The sequence below is a fragment of the Polypterus senegalus genome, chromosome 2 (assembly GCF_016835505.1).
Source record: "Polypterus senegalus isolate Bchr_013 chromosome 2, ASM1683550v1, whole genome shotgun sequence".
In the NCBI taxonomy this organism is placed as follows: Eukaryota; Metazoa; Chordata; class Cladistia; order Polypteriformes; family Polypteridae; genus Polypterus; species Polypterus senegalus.
Genome location: NC_053155.1, coordinates 78962976 through 78978342, shown reverse-complemented (window position 1 = coordinate 78978342; position 15367 = coordinate 78962976). Strand labels below are relative to the sequence as shown.

General features: G+C 40.5%; 1 protein-coding gene across 1 annotated transcript in view; it reads left to right on the top strand.

The window, feature by feature from the left end:
• The window catches only part of LOC120524383 (high affinity choline transporter 1-like), a 47233-nt gene extending 33023 nt beyond the window's left edge, over positions 1–14210 (top strand). The window contains exon 9 of the mRNA XM_039746239.1: positions 14089–14210. Coding sequence (XP_039602173.1) covers positions 14089–14210 — 122 coding nt within the window. The remainder of the gene's footprint in view (positions 1–14088) is intronic.
• Positions 14211–15367: the final 1157 nt, after the last annotated feature.

Here is a 15367-nt window from a genome sequence, read left to right as displayed (position 1 = left end):
TTGCTGTCTCTTTTGCTGGAAGGAATCCCATAAGGTGCTCTTCAATCCTGGGTACTTCCTCCAGTGTGACAATTCTTATAATTAGTGAAGTTTGCTCCTTGTGGCTAACATTGAGTGTGCAATCCAAAATATTGAAGTAATATCTGGACTGCTTGATGCCACTCACTATATGCTCAGTCACCTTGTCACTTATGAAACTAATGAGCTTATTTTAAATTGTTTAGCCAAGGCTGCTTGTGTGGGTGCTGGTGACACACTCAGCTGTGTGCTATATGCCACTTCATGATAGGATGAAATTTGTCAAAAAGGTTCACAAAATCTCCATTGTTTGGCTGGTTTAGAGCGTCTGTGGACCCCATCAAAGCAAGATTCCTCTCTGATAGAGACTGAATCATTACCAGTAAATGAGAGAGAACATCACGCCATTGCCTTCCCTCAGCCCTCAAGAGTGTCATCTCTTGTTTATCAAGTGCTAAGCCACTGTTAAGGAGCAATTCTAACTTCTTCCAGGCTGTCATATACTCTGAATACTCTGGACTATTTTCATGATCATTAAGAAGTAGAGGTGCATTTTTCCAGTGAGTAAGTCACAGATGAGCCAAATTGTAGCTATTGGATTAAAATCATTTGCAAAAGAAGCATTTTTTTGAGTAGGTGAGCCAACCTCTTAATTTTATTTCCTGATTTTAGAAAAGTGAAACTGTACTTAATCTGAAATGTTCCTCTCATGACTAAATCACACTTGATAGAATCTGACAGAACAGGAGACCAATCAGCGGTGGTGCCATAAGGTGCTGTCTTTCATCATCTGATATGCTTGACGTTGGCCGACAATTCAGGTGAATGAGACTGTAGCTGGCTGGCACCAGAGAGTAGTTGGTGAGCGGGGGGCCGAATGATACCCTGAACTGTTGGTAAGTAGTGTGGGGGAGAAGGCAAAGTGACCACTGACTTCCAATGAAGGTGTCTTACAGATTGGAGAAGGAGGGTCTTGTGAAGACTGTGAACGCTGGCCCAGACATAGACAGACGGACATCTTAGTTAACCCAACACACATGTTTATTTATAATATTTACAGTCAGTGCACTTCCCAGTGCCTCCAGCACCGTTCCCCCAATGTCCAGGGCACACAGTCTATTAGCCTTTCTGGCCGCCTCCAGTCCTTTCTCTCCAGCTCCGTCTATCTTCCACCTGACTTCCGCTACTGAATGAAGGGAGACGGCCCCTTAAATAGGAACCCGGATGGGCTCCAGCTGCTCCCCGGCACTCCTCCGCAGACATGCCCCAGTGTGGCAGAAGTGCCGGCTGCGCACCCGGAAGCCCTCCGGGTGTCCCCTGTCTTCTTCCCCCCAGCACTTCCTGGTGTGGCGTAAGTGCTGGGCTCCAGGGTTGTTCAGGCACCGGAGCGCCGCCTGGCGGTGGCCACGGGTCCCTACAGGGCTGGGCTTCCAAGCCCTCTACCCGTGACCCCCAACGTAACCAGCGCGATCGCCCCCTCGCGGTCTGGAGGAAGTACAAGCCCGGCCGGATGCCACAAGACACAGAGTATTTCAGAAGGGGATATAAAAGAATTCCTGCCTGTTTACTTATACATATATCGATAATGTGATGCATTAATTCAGTTTTAAATTATACAGTTTCCCTGCATCATAATAATTTGATTATTTGAAACTTTCAGTTAAATAAGACAGTGAGCTGAGAAGAGTATGAAAAAAAAAAAGACAAACAGCAAGATAATTAAATGAGAAAAAAGCTGCAGCACCTGGAATAATAAATATTTAATTTATTTTTGCACAATCAAGAAAAGTTATAGAACACAATTTAGTGTATCAGTACAACACAATGTGCTGCATCATTTAATCAGCATGTCAAAAAAGGGCCTTTTCAGCACCTTTTAAAAGCAGCCAGAAAGAGTGTGTGTGTGTGTGTTTTGTTTTTTGTTTTTCCATAAGTGAATAAGTGGCTTTGTCTTGAAGCAAACAATGAGAATCTGTCATCAAACAATACAAGTGAAAAGCCTACTGCTATGGAAAATGCAACAGACATACAGATAACACGGGTCCATCCGTGACCCAATCACCCTTGGCTGGGTCGCTAGATGAGGACGCCTGCTGTTGAAAGACAAGAAACACCCAATGACCCAAAGTAACATCACTGATTATGTATTAAGTTGCACAGTAAGGTGTGCTACATCAGTTGAGGGAAATATATGTTTCATTATATTTCAGGTATAATCTTACATTTGATATATTAAAGCATACTGAAAATTATGCCTTCATATTTTAGGCTAAATTGCAATATCATTTATTCAGGTCAGTCAAAAATTAAATAAATTCACCACAAAAATCCCTAGCCAACAAAATCACAAGCACACACACCAAAGATTTGTTTTAAAAATGCAAAAGCTAGAATAAAGTGCATGCTTTCATGCTACGACTTAAATAGTCACCATATGATAATGTCATACGGTGATCATGAGGTTGCAACTATTACAATAACAAAGGAAAAAGTGATTGTTGGAAAATAACACAAAATGGTGGGATGAATGGGATAAAAAATCTCAAAACGGCACAGGCAATGTCTTAACAATAAAATAAGTTATTATCTACCAAAGGGTTGCTCAATACGAAAGTTCCAAAAGTCCCAGAAAATTCCAAAAATGCCCATTAGAGGAAGAAATACCAACATACCCTGTCTAGTAATGGAAAGGGCAACATAAAATCTTTATTAATAAAAAGATTTAATTTACCAAAGTGCTTTGCAATGCTCAAAACTCAAAAGAGCACAAAAGATAAAAGGAGTTGCCTGAAAAAGGCAATCCAACAGCAAACAAAATCCCAATACACAATTCAAAGAATGATCTAGGTAGGGGTCAAAAGTCCAGAATCCACAAAAGCGTAATGATCATAAGAAATTGAACAAAACTCACCAAAGCCAGCACATTCAATGAACTGCATGGAACTGTTGGTTTTCCTCAGCATTTAACGGAGGGTATAGCCACTTATAGTGTTGGGCAGGTGGCCCTACCTCTTAGGGGACAACCCACAAGACACAAGGAATATAGCATGTGGTCCCCGGCCGGGATGCCCAGGAGGACCAGAGGAGGGCTTGTGCCTCCTCCAGACCGCGAGGGGGCGTCTGTCCTGGTTATGCTGGGGGCCACGGGTAGAGGGCTTGGAAGCCCAACCCTGTAGGGGCCCGTGGCCACCGTCAGGCGGCGCTCAGGTGCCTGAGGAACCCTGGAGCCCAGCACTTCCGCCACAACAGGAAGTGCTGGAGGGAAGACTTTACGTGACGCCTGGGGAGCTGCCGGGAGGACAGCCGGCACCGGCTGGGGCGTGGCCAAGGAAGGAATGCCGGGAACACCTGGTGCTCATCCGGGAATACTATATAAGGGGCCGCCTCCCTTCAGTCAGAGTGGAAGTCGGGTGGAAGAGGACGGAGCTAGCGGAAGGACTGGAGGTGGCCAGGAGAAATGCAAAGGAACTGTGTGGCCTGGACTTGGGGGAATTGGTGCTGGAAACACTGGGGTTTTGTGAGTGCACGAAAAAGACTTTGTATATAGTGTAAATAAACGTGTGTTGGGTGAAATATACTGTCCATCTGTCTGTGCCCGGGCCGGCTTTCACAAGCAGAATACACACTGGTTATCCATCCATCCACTATCCAACCCGCTATATCCTAACTACAGGGTCACGGGGGTCTGCTGGAGCCAATCCCAGCCAACACAGGGCACAAGGCAGGAAACAAACCCCGGGCAGGGCGCCAGCCCACCGCAGCACACTGGTTATACAGAAAGTAAATAATCAGCACTAATAGCATAAACATTTAACAAAATCTGACATTTGAATCCCGGCCAGCTGGGATCCCAAACTGAAATAAAAACAAACAATACAAAAATCAAATAAAAGCAAAAAATGATGTGTTGGAGCTGCACAATGATTCACAAAATATAATGAGTGAAAATAAGACAACAGCTGGACAGAAATAAAATTTACAACATGCATCCCTGTAGTATCCTAGGGAGAAGACACAGAATGGAGACACCCATGAACGCAATTATACTGTACAAAATGGAGACAGACGACACAAAAAATGTAGATAATAAGAATTAAAATGGAGTATTGCACAAAAAACAACAGCAAAGGGCATTGATAACTTGAACCTGATGTCCGCCTGCTGTAATCAGCAGTACTGCTGGAGTTATTGGCAGCAAGAGGAAGGCCTGCCCCCTTAGGGTCAATTTTTAACATGGGAAGGAGAAATCAATTAATAAAGAGATTCTTAAGAAAACAAAACAGCAAAGTGCAGGGGCAAAGTTCCAGCTGAACCGTGACAACAAGAAATGCGGATTTGGATTTGTATCAGTTAAAATCAGTTGATCAGACACATAAAGCTTCATAATACATTTAGAATTTAATCTTGTGTGAAGCCATTTGCTAGTAGAATTTGCATGTAAAAGAAAAAGGCCTTAAAAGAAAGATGTATAATCCCAAATAAAATATCTCCCATGCCGACTGTCATTAAGTTATTATTTCAATGTGAATTTGCTAACCATTGTATGATTTTAATAGAGACAGAGAGAGACTTCATTAATTTAATGTACTCGGTTCAGGGAGAAAAGCTGTTTAAAGTGTTTTCTTAGTCAAAAAAGATTAAGACTTTTAGGAATAATGTAGATTAGATATCTCAGAAGAGCTGCAGCCACTATAGCTTTTTTATTTTCAATTCATGTATAAATTAGAAGCCAATTCTTGTCGTTAATGCAAAAAATAATTTAATTAGGTATCTTCAGTCTGCAGTCCTAAAAATTACTGCCTGCGTGGGATGTACAATATGTCTTAATGGACTTCATAGATATTTTTTGCAGTTAGATTTTGTCCCCAGGAGTACTTGCCTCTGTCCTTTTGTCTGATAACATTTTTAAGAGTTTGTAACTCAATTCTGGTGACAAGTTGGCCCTGTGGGTAGCGCAGCTGCTTCACAGCTTCAGGAACATGGCTGCAGTTACCAGCTAGACCAGTGTATGGGTGGACATAGAAAGGGCTACATACCGTATATGGTTCCTACTTGTGAATAAAAACCAGTCCACTTAGAAACTACAGTATATAAGATAAAAATTGTAACATTTCTATTTTTCCTAAAATAAAATAATAAAAGTTTGAAGCCAGCTTAATCCAGTTGAGAGTTGGGGTAGGGGCTTGGGGGAAGGTTTACCAAATTCTTTCCTGGCAGTATCAGGCACAAGACAGGAACCATTCCTGGAAAGGAAACCAATCCAGTGCAACATTTTCCTTACACTGTGGTTTACTACTCAAGCAGTTCTTAGTCAGAGGTTTTCACAGTTTAATTACATTTCAACTCCATATTTTAGTATTACAGATGTTGGACTGGTTAAGTCTGCACCAATGACCTTGGCTCAAGATATGGTCCCAGGCTTGTGTCCAGTGCTGCCAGTGCAGGCTCCATTTTCCCACAATCCTGATACTGACACAGCAATTTTAGAAAATGCTCTCCTTTTTAATGGCACTCTAGCTAAATGGTTGCTAACTTTGTATTACAAATACAGGGACCTGGGATCCAAAATTAGGTGATGCTAAGATGTACTCAGCAGTAACATGTCTTACACACAGTATCATTCTTGAGCATGCTTAATCCAGTCTAGTGTTCCAGGGGGCCAGGGCTTTTCCAGGTATCATTGGGTACAAGGCAGGAAACAGCTTTAGACACAATGCCAGTCCATTGCAGGACCTACACCAACACCAGCTTAACATATCAAAGGGACCAAGGCACCTATGAACCTAATGTGCATGTCTTTGGGATGTGGTAAGATCTGCGCTTCATACAGGCAATGACAAAGTGCTGCATGAAGCTGCAGCTTTAACCACCATGTTGTCCTCTCTGCCAAATCTTCTGGGTGTTATGCAAGCAGGTTTCTCCAAGCATTTGTAAAATATGTTTGGAACAAGTAAAATACTATCTATCTATCTATCTATCTATCTATCTATCTATCTATCTATCTATCTATCTATCTATCTATCTATCTATCTATCTATCTCAGTGTTTCCCAAGTTTTGTAGTTGTATTCGCTCAACACCTCCATGAATTTAGAGCGATCATCTGAACAGGGGGAGTGCCAATGTGTTGCTTGTTCATTAGCACATATACAGTAAGTAAGAATTTCACTTAAATATTTTACAGTATGCATGTCATTCTAGTCCATTAGATAGATAGATAGATAGATAGATAGATAGATAGATAGATAGATAGATAGATAGATAGATAGATACTTTATTAATCCCAAGGGGAAATTCACATAATCCAGCAGCAGTATACTGATACAAAGAAACAATATTAAATTAAATAGTAATAAAAATGAAAAGAATTAAAATAAAATTAATGTTCGCATTTACTCCCCCGGGTGGAATTGAAGAGTCGCATAGTATGGGGGAGGAACGATCTCCTCAGTCTGTCAGTGGAGCAGGACAGTGACAAAAGTCTGTCATTTTTGTCACTGAAGCTACTCCTCTGTCTGGAGATGACACTGTTCAGTGGATGCAGTGGATTATTCATGATTAAAGCTACCTTTTCATAGTCCAAAGCCCCAGGTTTCTACTCCCACTTGAGTCCTTTTCCCTTGCAAAAAGACGATTACAGGTTCATCAAAGAAATGTTGGACAGTCTGTCAACAACCTCGTTTTAATAATGCTGGAACTTAATGTTATGAAACTAACAGGCACACAAGTGAAATAAATCAAACCCAAGGCTGAATTTAAGGAAATGAAGACAGTGTCAAGTGGTCAGGTCTGTCTCCTGGTCCAGATCCAGAATGAACACTGTGACACGTGTGCATGGGAGGCAGTCTAAGGGCTTAGCTGAGGATAAGCAACAGAGACAGGGGTTGATGAACTGTACTAATGCCTTTTTTTACCTCTTTCACAGACCTTCAGAAGGGAAGACCACTTAAAGCCCTACCTGCTGCCAGTTCCAGTCCTTCTACTGACCTCACTTCCCTTCCTAACCTGCCAAGAACATACAAAAAGCAAACCCACCAATCACCAGATCAGTCTGTATAGTTCACTCAGTCTTTTATGAATACTTCCTCCTGTTGCGTGCTAGTAGTTACCATATACGGGGTGGACTCTCGAAATCTTTATCATTGTTTTTTTGTCTTATTTACAACACCTACTACTGTTCATCGCTGACCTTTTACTTAGTGGTTCTGGAAGGAGTGAGACTTGGTGGAGGATCAGGAAGAAAATCTTCTGGATTATCCAAAAGATTCTAGGCTGTGGATAGAAAGGAAGAATAAATACCAGTACATTAACATTGGCTCACTCTCTTGGCTCGGGTGGGATTGCTTACATGCATGTTTGACCCAAGTCAGATTGTGAGAATGTGTACTTAGTGACGACACAGGCGTCATGTCTGGAGATACAGTTTAACTGTGGTCAGGATAGGATCCTCCTGCCATGTAATGATTCCGAAAAACAAGGCAGTCATGAAGCCATTCAGGGTCAGGTCCTGTATGTAAATGTTCAGTTTCAGTGATTTGGTTAATCGCATTCAGATTCCAAGAGTTAATAGTTGATGAAGTGTTTGCAAACTTATTTTCATATTTTCATGTCTTGTACTTATTAATCCTTCATTATACATTGAGGTATATTTTCAGTTTAACAATTAACCTTTAAACGGGAAAGCCAAGTGGTTTTAGTTGTAGAGACAAGATCCTGCCTTGTTTCTGCTCCTTTTTACAGTTAAAAGTAAAATACCTCGTCATCTTCCACAAGCTCAGCCAGCATGCATCTATTTTATTAACAGGACTGGATTTGTTATTCTGGACTTTTTGCCACTCATTTCCCTGCCTATTTAAATATTTTCATTAAGGACACTCTTTACGATAAGCACAAATTGACACTACTTTACTGCAGTCTTCCCTGTTACTTTGATTAATGTGGGTTCAGTGGAAATTAGCTAATATTTAAAAAAAATTGAGAAACATTTAATGGGAGGAATTTGGAATTAAAATAATGCATAGTACATAACTACTCATCTGCCTGTCTAATGAAACTGTCTAATTCATTTTTTCTGATCAGCATGTGGTGCAAGGCAGGAGCAAATGTTGGACCAGATGCCTGTCATTTGCAGAGCATGCCAACACACATCAAGTCAGTTTTCAATATAAAAAAGACGTGAGGAGAGTATTTAGTCCGGTGTTAATGTGTGCTCTGTGCAGGTACGTAAGACAGGAAAGGATTGGGTTGTGACACAGTCATTGACTGCCTCTTCCTCTTTTAACTTAGAATGGAGGAGAACACCTAGGAAGACCTCTGATATCACTTTTGCTCACACAAAAGACATCCTGCATCTCCACCATATCTGCTGTTTAAACAGGAAGTCAGGGTTCAGGAAAGAGCTAGCATTTGACGGAGACAGAGATGCCTTCTCAGGAGCCTTTTCTTTAGCTTGATTTAAGGGGTAAACGTTGTTGTGGATCACACAGACCTTGCATTCTATTTTTTTTAAATCCACAGACCCCAATACTTAATCAGTGTGTCTCTATGTTCATTATAAATCTAATTTAATTCTACTTTTTGTAAAAATTGATTGATTTGTATGGAATGAGTGCAATAAAATGAATAAAATTAAAAAAAAGAAAAAGAATAAGAGAAGAGGAAAGAAAAGACCAGCTAATTTAATTAGATCAACTATTATCACCGATTGTGAATCTGATTGGAACAAAAACCTGCAGCTACATTAGGTCCGCAGGATTGAGTTTGGGAACCACGGTTGTACATGGACTTCCATTCAAGTCCTGGCCAGGCTCAAACGTGCTTAGCTTCAGGTGAATTACCGGTTCTGAAGTGCGGGGGGTATGGCTTCTGTCCATAGATAGTGTAAAGTATGATGGGAAATTAATGAATGCAATAACTATAAGGGTAAGTCAGGAATTGTTCACACTGTAGTAATTGTAAGTGCCAAACTATGCACTTCTGGAAATATGTTGCGCCTGTAGTCATAGTGGTAGAGTTTGAACCTTTATTAATCAGTACCCCCTGTTCTTTCAAGGCGTAAACAGGGTCTGCTCCACTCTGCATTTGCACCAAAGAAGAGCAGCGAGCAACAATCCACTTTTTATGAAGTCAGAGAGTGGTAATGGCTTGCATGTTGGTTGGACAAGTAATTAAGAATTTCATTGTACTCTGTACACATGATGGTAATACTAATATGAAAAATAAAATTACGCAACAAGAACAGGATATTATTGGTAAGTCAACATGGGTTTAGACAGAGACATCAATAATCACAAAACTACTGAATTTTATGAGGAAGCAACAAAGAAATTGACCAGTGGAAAGCATACAATGTTATTTATCTCAATTTTGAAAAATCCTTTGAGAAGGTGCCACATGACAGGCTAGTGATCAAACTAAAACAAGGGGAGGTGCAGATGGTATATCAGAAGCAAAAAGTGGTTTGGGTAACAAAGGGTTATGGTGCTAGGAACCATCTCCACATCAGGCTACTATATGTTAAAAATGAAAGCCTTCACTGATCACGCCTGGATTGTTGCTCCTTTAATTTTGTATAAATGGTCTAGAACAGTGGTTCTCAAGTTCAGTCCTGGGGCTTCCTGTAGCTGCAGGTTTTCATCCTGACCAGCTTTAGGTTTTAAGTGGACTCCCATCTTAATGAAGGAGATGAGTCTTTTCATTTCAGGGAAACAGGGGACATAATAGAAGGAATGTGTGCCAAGCTTGCTTATTCATTTTGTAATTAATTATATATTATTTTTAAAAAAATTATATCGATTGTTCAATTAATATTATTTTTAAAATTGCTATGTTAACTTTATGTATTAAATGTACCTAAATATTTTTTGTAAGACTTAAATGAAAAGTATTATAAAGAAAAGCCCGTAAGCTAGAAACCCTAACAGATGTACAATGTTTTGTACTTGTTTTCTAATTCCAGAACATCTGATTTAACGTGAACACTTTTAGAGTTAAGGGGATAATGGTAGCGCAGTGGTTGGTGCTGATGCTGCTTCAAATCTCTAGTTACCAAATTCTGCCTGTGTGGAGTTTGCATGTTCTACCAAAGTCTGGCAACTCAAAACTAGTGCCCTACAATGAGTGGGTATCCCATCCAGAATTGTTTCCTGCCTGGTGGTAGAGACTCCATTTCCCCGCAACCCTACAATGGAGTAAATGAGTTCAGAAGTTGGATGTATGGATTGTTCTTCTTGGAAGTCAAGTGCCTTGGTGAACCAGTCCCTGGGTACCAAAACTCACTCAAGGACATGAAATGTGACATCTCTGGTGGGGATGTAACCCAAGCTAGTGCTGAAGATGGAGAGGCACCATCTAGGCATAGTTGGGCTCACCTCAGCGCACATCATGAGCTCTGGAACTAAACCTATGAAGAGGGGCCGGACTCTATCCCACTGTGAAGTTTCCTAGGCTGAGAGGCGTCAAGCAGGAGTGAGATTACTTATAGCTCCCCTGGCTTGACCAGTTTATACCGGTAGACAAGAGGGTCAAGTTGGCGCGAGGGCTTAGACTCTTGTCTGTGCTTATGTGCCAATTGGGTCAGAGTATTCGGCCTCCTTGGAGACCTTGGAGGAAGTGCTGAAGGCTGCTCTCACTGAGGATTCTATTGTTGTACAGGGGAACTTGTAACACTCACATGGGTAATGACAGTGAAACCTGGAAGGGTGTTATTGGGAAGAACGGCCTACCTGATCTGAAACTGAGTGGCGTTTTGTTACTGGAAATCTGTGCTAGTCAGTTTGTCCATAACAAACACCATGTTTGAGATTATGCATGTTCAGAAGTGCACTTTGCACCAGAGCCCCCTTGGCCAAAGGTTTATGATCGAGCTCATAGTCTTATCATCAGATCTATGACTGTACGTCTTGGACAATTGGGTGAAGTAAGGGTCTGAACTGTTAACTGATCACTACCTCGTGGTAATTTAGATCAGAGGACAGGGCAATATGCCAGACAGACTAGGCAGACTTGGTTCGCATTGTTGGCAGTAAGTTAGATTCATTCCCAGTGGGTGGGGGACTCTACCAGGGCTGTGTTTTCTCATTGATTGTGTTCATAATTTTTATGGGCATAATTTCTAGCTAAGGAGTGGAGGTTGTTCAGATCTGTGGGCTCAGGATCAGATCTCTAATTTTTGCAAATGATGTGGTACGGCTGACTTCATCAGGCTGTGCCTTTATACATGCACTGGAGTGGTTTGCAAGTGAGTGTAAAGCAGCCAGTATGAGTAATGTGCAATTCCAAGTCTGAGGTCATGGTTCTCAGCTGGAAAAGAGTAGAGTGCCCTCTCCAGGTTGGTGATGAGGTGCTGCCTCCAGAGGAAGAGGTTAAGTATCTCAGGATATCTCAGTACTTATTAATTTATCTTTTTTAGTTTTACATTCACAGCTCAAAATACCTGATATTGTGAAAATAATCTGGTGGCAGAATTATGTTTTAAAATATTTGTCCCCCTCTTTTCAAAAATAAACAAAATAAATAGTTTAAATATTTTTTGTTCTTAACATCAGCCATGTCATAAATATGGCATATATATAGTATTGTTGCAATAGGGTGGCACTCCATCCAGAGATTTATCCTGCCTTGCATCCAAAGCTGCTCAGATAGGCTCCAGGTTTCCTGTGATCCTGCTCTGGATAAGCAGGTTTAGAAAGTGTATATATTGCTCCTAATCTCAGATGCTGTTTCTGTTGTTTTGTGGCTCACCGTACTCATATTAACTGCTCTTACTCTGCTCATTAAGGGTTTACTGCTCTTATGCATGGGATATTCAAAGTCTCATTGCCCTAACCTTGACACTACATGCTTGTTTTTCTTTGTTTCCCTCAGTACAGCTAGGTGGGGTCTGCTCACTGATTCATGCCTAAGAGCCCTGTTTTTCCTAAACCCTCATGATTTTCATGATCACACCTATCAGAACACAGTAGAATCTGATTTTTGATATATTTTCAGGCCTGCAGGTGGCAAAATTCTGTCTATAAATCGTATGTGCCTGAAATGGAACCAGAGATCAATATAACTGGTAGAAAATAAAGCCCAATATGGGAAATTTTTTTAATGCAATATTGAAGGCATTAATCGTACGTAGATTGTGATTGTCTTGGAGCAGGATATGTTGTGTGCTGTGGACACTGAGAAAAAAAAGACCCTTGATCCTAAAAATTCACCTAAATTTTATCGCAAATTGGTCCATTTTGGGCAAGAAAAGGAAAAGAAGAAAAGTTCCAACAGTCAGTGCACATTTGTTCACCAGAGATGACATAGGAAATGTTTTCAAAATTATAAAATTGTATAAAATCTTTCATATTCAATATCTGTTTTTGATTATACTTGTTTTTATCACACAAAAACAAAATAGTAAGCCATGTAGTGTAGTAAGCTTTCACTAACATTAAACTCATATCATATGCAAACCCATTAAGTGTACAGTTCTGCCTGATTGTGACACAAAACTCTTTAACCCTACCATAATTACTAAAACTGAAACTAATATATATATAAAATAAAATAGATATGTCTTTTTGAAACAAAAACTAAATTAAAACTAAAAATACATGATGAAGGAAAACTAAAATTCAGGTCAGGAATAATACAGAAATAAAAACTAATATAAAAAGGCAAAATTATAATAGCCTTGCTAGGAGTTATTCAGAACTTTTATTCCTCATGTAAATGTTGAGGTTCAGTGCTTCAGATTATTTTATATCACGTACTGACTTCATACAAAAAAAAAAACAAATCTTATAATAGCCCCACTTCACAATGCACATCACCATGTCCATGATTCCTCCGTGTTCAAACCTCCTGCCATCTATCTGCAGGCGTGTTTACTCTTCTAACAATGGATCAGTGTCACTTGCTCAACCTCATTTTCTCTCTAGTGTCCTGGTTTTTGTGATGGACAGCACACATGTGTGGGCATCCCAATCGGGATGTGTTTCGAACCCTTACCTGGTAGGGAGGCCAGTAAGATGGAAGGATGGGGGAAACAACCTGGCAAGGATACGGAACCCCCCCCAACATGATAGATGGCAGCCTCTCTGGGTGATGCTACCAGTGCTGACACACTGGGAACTGGAGTCTGTTACAGCAGCCTTGTCATGTCCCGTGGGTGCCACCAGGGTGTGTTGCAGGCATACTTGATCCCTGTTCTCTGGGACTTCAGATTGACCGAGAAGTACTTCCACTGGGCTATGGGTACTCCTGGGTCCAAAATAAAAGGAACTGCCCTGCAACATCCTGGTGAGTCAGATTTGGTTGGAAGGAAGACAAACGCTCACCTTGAGGTGTGGAGGAGAGGAAGGAAAAGAAAGATGAGGTATTGTGTGCATTGGAGACCAATTGTGAGGGATGTTTTATTAATACGTCATTTATTTGAACCCGTGCTGGTGTCTGTGTGGCAATGTCTGAGGTTTGGGAGGCTGCAGTGCCCCCTGCTGGTCACAGTGTATATGGCACACCTCCAGTATAGTCAGCAAGCATTCAGTGTATACTTACAACAAGCAACCCCTGTGCCGCCACACTTGAACCTAGACAGATAGACAGATAGGCAAGGAGAAATAGACAGACAGACAGACAGACAGATTTCAGTAGTTGTCCTGTACTAGTTTGGTTGTCAGCCAAAGTCTTTCTAAATACACTACCAGTCAAATGTCTGGACACAACCAGATCTAATTTTTGATAGAAATTGGTACATTTTATCAAGATACTATTAAGATGATTTAAAAATACAACCAAGATATTTCTTAGGTGTCCTAATATGGTCAACTGCCCTAAGCTTATCATTTAATTAGTCAATTAGTAAATGCTAATTGAGTATTAGAGAAGCCTTTGTAATTGTGTTAGCACTGCTGAAACCTGTTATTCTGTTTACCTCGGTGGCAAGGAACTGGCATTCCTAAACTTCAGTTCTGGGTTCAGATGAGAAAAGATGAGTCAAAGATGCTGACCATAATGCACTTTTCCAGTCACCTTCTGTCCAATCTCCGTGTACTTTTGTCCATTTTAATCTCTTCATTTTATTTGTCGGTTTCAGATATGGCTTTTTCCCTGAAACTCTGCCTCTTAGACCAGCATCCTGAAGTCCTCATTTCTCTGTTGCAGACAACACTAGTATTTGAAGCGTATTTAAGGAACAAGATAACTGAGGACCTGTAAGGCGTTTGTTTCTAACACAACATACTCAGCTGTGCTTATCCTTTTATGCAGTTGGGCATTTGGGCCTTCCCTTTCTTTTTCTATTCTGGTTAGATCCATTGTGCCTTGTCTCTCAAGAAAGTGTTAGACAACTTTATATGAAATCTTCAGTATCTTTGCAATCTGTTACATGGAAAAAAACAAAAAAAAAAAACAATACACTGATATGTGTCTCGAGAAAGCAGTTTCATTTTGGCCATTCTTGAACGCAAAACTAAACTTTAGGAATGGCAGTACCTTGAAACCCAAGTGAACAGAATAGCAGGTTCCAGTGGTGTTAGTGTTTATAAAGGCTAATTAAGAATTAGTTATGAGAGTTTACCATAATGATATTAAAGGAATGGCTGCTAGGAATGAGGCTTTGTAGTCATACGTGAATAATTATTTACAGTTTCAAGCAGTAATTGCCATGTAGGTCCAAAAAATGAGAATCTCTGACAGTGGTGCACTGGGGTTGATTGAAAGTATTGTTTTCTGAGTAAATTTGACTTTGTTCTTGCTCTGTTTTTGAGTTATTGCTTGTTTACATTGGATTGCCTTTTAGACATTTTATCCTTTTTATCTCTGTTATGCAGTTTTGCTACACTATTCATTTTAAAATAAATATTCTCATTTATTAAAGATTCTGTACTTTTAATTGTCTCCAGAGGGTTGTCCTTGTTTTGAGGCATTCTTGATATTTTGGAACTTTAAGGAGTATGCTGAATTTAAAAACCCAGTTTCCCCCATTTGGGACTGGTCAGGCTGAAGTCTGTGGGTAGCAGTTGGGGAGCAAACCGATCTGGTTGAGCCTCTCCAGTGAAGATTGTGGCCTGCTTATTGAGATTTTTAAGAGGCCTCAATGCCCATTCGCCATGCTCTTTACTTTTGACTACAACAAACATGAAGTAACCATGGCATCATACTTTAATAAACGATTAAGACAAGTATAAATGTGCCACAACACTGGACATTGCAGCTTTACCAGCAGTGACGAGAAGTACAAGTGTAATGAGGCTGTGAAGACAGTAACTACCCATACATCACAACTTCTCTTTCCAGACACAAACAGCCCCAGCACACCCTGGATGCAATTTGTAAATTGCTTGTTTCTGTATTATTTAAGCTATATAATCTTT